General features: G+C 36.9%; 1 protein-coding gene across 1 annotated transcript in view; it reads right to left on the reverse strand.

The window, feature by feature from the left end:
* The window catches only part of LOC106920571 (voltage-dependent N-type calcium channel subunit alpha-1B-like), an 85,758-nt gene extending 85,077 nt beyond the window's left edge, over window positions 1-681 (reverse strand). The window contains exon 1 of the mRNA XM_088011375.1: window positions 626-681. Within this exon, the coding sequence (XP_087867501.1) occupies window positions 626-681 (56 nt within the window). The remainder of the gene's footprint in view (window positions 1-625) is intronic.
* Between the last annotated feature and the right edge of the window lie 4,673 nt (window positions 682-5,354).

Consider the following 5,354-nt stretch of genomic DNA (forward strand, 5'->3'; position numbering starts at 1 on the left):
ACTAAAGTTCATACATCTATTTTCAAATGTTTATATAAAGCTGGAGATTCAACATCAACACGGAGAGACGGTTGCAGTCCTAACTCTGTCTTAAACCAGAGAGACAGAGCTGGGAAAATGGGAAACATAATTTCCCAATTTCCATTAGGAAATTTCCCAAACTGAAATAAGGTGATAAAAGGCCGACTTTGTTGCTGTCTTTATGTGGGTCTGAAGGTTCAGGTCTAAAACAAGATTCTAAGTAACTGAGCAAGAAGTTACAGTCAGTCTTATTAATTTATGTTTACCAAATGAGTAAATACAAATCTGATTAAATTTTAATCGTTCCACTGCAGACAGATGAAGGATGAAGAAAATAAAAAGGAAGTTGAAAGTTCGACACACAGGTGGGGAAAAGGAGGCGACGTGAAGAAAGCCAGGCTTCTGAGTGATGTAGTTTAATTACTGCGACCCGGTCCAGCTGGGGGCCGGGGGCTCTGATTGAGTTTTTCACACGTCTCTGTAAGACGAGACGAGCGATCTCTGAGGACAGACACGGGAACACGGCGCTGACAACCTGCCCGGACAACCGCTCCTCGTCTGTGTGATCGTTACCAGCTGGTCTCTGACTGTCTGCCTGCCTCACCGTCTGTCTCTGGCCTCACATCCAAACACAGCCTGTCTGTCCGAGGCTTTCAGCATCGCTCTGAGTCCTCATGTCTCTCTACCTTCAACGGCTGAATGCATGTTCTAGTGTCTTTAAAGTACTAAAGGGAATTTATTAGGCAAAATTCACATTTTGGATGTTTTTTTGTGCTTCCATATGAGCCTCAACTGCTTCTAAAAAACAGCCCAAGTTCTTAAAACCACCACTCAGATGTCTTTTGGCAATAAAGTAACGTTTTTTTGCTCTTAGTCTTTAAGCAACCCTAGCCCCGTTACCTAGCAACCCCAGCTGAGCTCCAGCATGTTTGCTCTGCTGGTTTTACTGCTGTACAATGGCTGCTGGAAAAGACAAAATGTTTTGTTGCTGACTTACCATACAGAAACCACTTTCTACATTCTTGTTGGTTGTGCAGGAGGCTCAACTTCTGCTTTTCAGAGATTCATGGTTGTATAACTGCACATCTGTTTGCTGTGAGTGCAAACGTTGAGTTGGGTGGGCGTGGCCAGCAGGAGTTATGAGGACTTAAAGTGACAGAGACTTAATAGTTTGAACTGAGCAGATTATGTGTAAAAAATGTAACAAACATGTTTTGAATAGGCCATAGACCCATCCTAACCTGTTCAAAGAAGTGTAATTGGTCACCTTTAAGATTTTATTATCAAATGCATGTGTAAAAGATTACAAAATAGTATTTTAGATTCCTTTCTAAGCATGAAATAACCCAAACGTGGCTCTAAAATTGGCTCTTTTTTTTAAAGAGCTGCAAAGGTTCAAAAATATCAGCTCAGTCTCTGATTAGAGGGCGGCCATTACTGCTCGCTTCCTCATCAGGGAGGCTGTTTCCTCTTCCAGCGTTTCTCTGTCAGCAGCTTTGAGATGATCAGATGTGCCAAATGGTGCTGAGAGGCTCTGAGCAAATCTGTAACCTCGTTCCAAGACACTTCTCTCAGAGGGAAGGTACAAGAAATCTGTTGGAAAGAAGGGCTTACAAACATTTTACACAAGCAATATGAATCTCTCCAGTCGTTATTAATGATGGGTTGTAGAGAATTACCTCTATTACCAAATAAAGACGTTTGTTGCTTTCTCTTCTCATGTAAAAATGTCAGAACAATCTCATTTAGCAGCAAGCGAGACACCCAATCAGTCAAATTTAGTTCCTTAATAACAGTGTGTGTGTGTGTGTGTGTGTGTGTGTGTGTGGGTGTGTGTGTGCGTGTGTGCGTGTGTGCGTGTGTGTGTGTGTGTGTGTGCGTGCGTGTGTAAATGGTGGCGGTTTGTTTCTCCTTGATATTATCGGATGTGAGCGGACAGCGCTGACAGTCAGAGGAACAAGCATTTCCCACAATGCCATGAGGACAAAAAGGGGTTCCTCATGAGCTCGATGTGGCTGCCAGAGCCACTCTCCATCAAACATGGCCGCCGCGGTTTGAAAGTTACACGCACGCCTCAGAACGCATGCATGTGTTGCACTTTTCCTCACTAATGAACATCAACTGCAAAAAGTTTTTTGTTTTTTATAATTTAACTAATTTATAAACCTATAAATAAATAGCTCATACATTAAAACTACTGGAGAGACAATTAAAGATTAATTTTATCTTAATTGCAGGGTCAGTAATTCATGACTACTGTAGGTAGAAAAAAAGTTCAGAAATTTACTAGAAAAACAATGAAATTTCTTTGTTTGAAAAATGTTAAATTTTCTAGAAAAACAAGAAAACTTTTAGATTAATATCAGAAAATTTTTAGAGAAAAAAAAGAAGGAAATTTCAGAGCTTGAAAAGTCATAAATTAAGTAGAAAAACAAGGATTTTTTTTAGATTAACTTCAGAAAATTTCTAGAGAAAAAGACAAGAATTCTTTTGTTAAAAAGTAAAAATTTTGCTAGAAAAAAAACAAGAAAATTTAGAGATTAATAGCAGAAATTTTCTAGAAAAAAATGGGAAATTTCTGAGTTTGAAAAGTAAAAAAATTGCTACAAAATTTCTGAGTCTTCAGCTTTTCAAACATCAGAAAATTTCTTAGTCGAAAATTTCAGAATTTTCAAACTCAGAAATTTCCCAGTTTTGTCAAGAAAATTTCTGAGCTTAATCTCAAAATGTCTGATTCTGAAAAGTTGAAAATTTGCTGGAAAATTTTGAGAATCTCAAAAATTTTCTAGAGAAAAAACAAGGAAATTTTTATGTTTAAAAAGTCAAAAATACGCTAGAATATAAAGATCAAGAAGATTTCTGAGTGCAAAAATTTGCTAGAAGAAATTCAGAAATGTTTAAGAAAAAGATTTCGACTGATGTTTCAGTCAGAGAATTTTTAAAAGCTAAAACTTTTGACTTTTCAAACTCAGAAATTTCCTCGTAGAAATTTTCTGAGATTAATCTGAACATTTTTACGTTTTGTGGGAAAACCTTTCTCCTCTTTTCTTTTTCGATCGACAACCACCCAGATACGTTGGCCAATGACGAAGTCAATATGTCATATAAGTCCATAAGATTCCTCTGAAAGGAGAGTCAAGATGTGCTGGGCTGTCTGGGAGTTCAGTCAGCTGGAAATCCTTTTACTTCACAAGCTGAGAACTAAAGTACAGATCCTGACCTGAAGAACATCGGTGGGATTTATCCCTGAAGGATCGCTGAACTGGACGACTCTGCAATAAAACTGCTTTCAGTCTGTCTGTGGTGTATGCCATATACAAATACAGCATGTCTGTAACAAAATCATATATCTTTATTACGTTTTGCAAGACCAGAGAGCTTACCAAGAGCAGAACGGAAGACAGAGGGACCGGAAAATAACATTAATAAAGAAGGATTAATATAAGCCAGACAGTAAAGATATTGGCTGAAAAAAACAGACATGATTTGTTTATACCTTCCACAGGGAGGGCCTATAGGAAATTAAATTAAGATGCACTATAAGTAAAACTACAGTTTCAGACGTAGAAAACATAAGATTAAAGTTAAGCCTGAGATTAAATGTGAAAGAATAAATGCAATAACCTCTGAACTTCGGTGACATTTTGGTAACTTCTGGTTCAACCTAAGAATCTGGTTGTGATTTGTTCTTATTTTAGCTTAGCTTGTTCAAGAAAGTTTATAACTCGGGTCATTATGACATTTTATTGGAGCTCAATGTTTGTTTGTTTATGTTTTGTTTTAATTTTTTTAACCTGGAACTCAAAAACAAATTTTGAAACTCAAACCTTTTGTCCTCAAGCAGCTTGTGTTTGTAAAGCTTATGCTAATCGGCTTTTGCTAACTTAGCTTACTTGGTAATTTAGAAGGCACTAAATTATAGCGCTAACTTAGCTTAGGCTAAATACTTGCTCAAACTTAGCTTGGATTAATGTAGCTTAAGCTATCTAATATTTGCTAACTTACAGTGACTTGGACTTGGGCAGGTGCTAACTTAAACTGTGCTAACTTCTTGCGCTAACTTAGCTTGAGCTGATGTCTTGTGTTGATTTTACCTTAGAAAAACCTCTTCAGCTAGCTGCACTTGTGCTTAGCTTAGACTTATGTCTTGTGTAAAGTTAGCTTAGGTTATTGTAGCTTAAGCTAACTAACATAAACTGAGGTAACTTAGCTTGTCCTAACGTTTTGGGCAAACTAAGTTCACCTTTGGAAAACTTCTTGGGTTAGCTTGTGCTAACATATTGTGAAAACTTGATTTGGGTAAATTTTTAGATCAGTTAGCCTTGCACTAAGGTAAACTAATATATTTGTGGTAACTTAGCTTGCACTAATGTAGCTTTTGCTAACTTGTCAGGATAACTTACCTCATAATCTTCTGTGATTGGGCTAAATTAATGTAACTTGCACTGATTTCTTGTGCTAATTTAGCTTCCCCTTACTTTCAGTGCTAACCTATTGAGCTAACTTAGCTAACAACTTATTGTGGTTTTAGAGGATGTGTTTTGGTGAGCCACTGGAGATTAGTGCAAATTCAGTATGTCCCTGTTAAAACCATTTCATTCATAAACCACTAACAAAAATACATTTTACATTAGAAAGCCTTGATCAAACCAGAAGTTATTTTAGTTTTTTTCATTTTTTAAATAAAGGACTTTAGTTTCAAAAGCCTGTGAGTGTGTCCTCATGCTAACACCAGAGCTGTCATTCATAAAATGCCATCAGTAGGGAGACCTGTCTCTTTGTTGGAGGGAAAAACTCCCTTAAGTGCAGCCGCCACTTTGTGAATTTGGATCACTGTCACACTCTGTCAGACACAGAATCCCAGGATTTTATTCTTTTCAAACCTAGAATGACAGCAACAGCAACTTATCTCGCCCAGAAAAACAAAACCCTTCCATTTTAGGCTTTTCTAGGCTCTTAAATGAAAGATAAATCAGGCATTAAGGCTGTTTTGTTTATTAGGCAGCTGGCATGCTGAATAATAATTTAGTCAGAATTAAAGCATGACTATATTAGACAGTCTGGCAGCTAAACCATAATAATTCTTTAGACAGAACAGCTGGGTAGAAATATATTAAAAAACAAATGACAGCGGAGATTATTTTTAATAACAAATGCTGCAAATTACTACCACTGATGTTTATTAAGCAGAGAGTGCTTCAGGTTTCGGTTGCACCTCTGAAAATTAGGGTTTCTTGCAAAATATATGTTTCAAATTATATATTATAGAAATAAAAGCGGGACAAATATATTGCAAATGTAACATTTTTGCCTATTTTTCTCTTCAAAATGCT

This window comes from Poecilia mexicana, unplaced genomic scaffold, assembly GCF_051168715.1.
Source record: "Poecilia mexicana isolate PSO_F unplaced genomic scaffold, ASM5116871v1 scaffold_12, whole genome shotgun sequence".
Taxonomy (NCBI): Eukaryota; Metazoa; Chordata; class Actinopteri; order Cyprinodontiformes; family Poeciliidae; genus Poecilia; species Poecilia mexicana.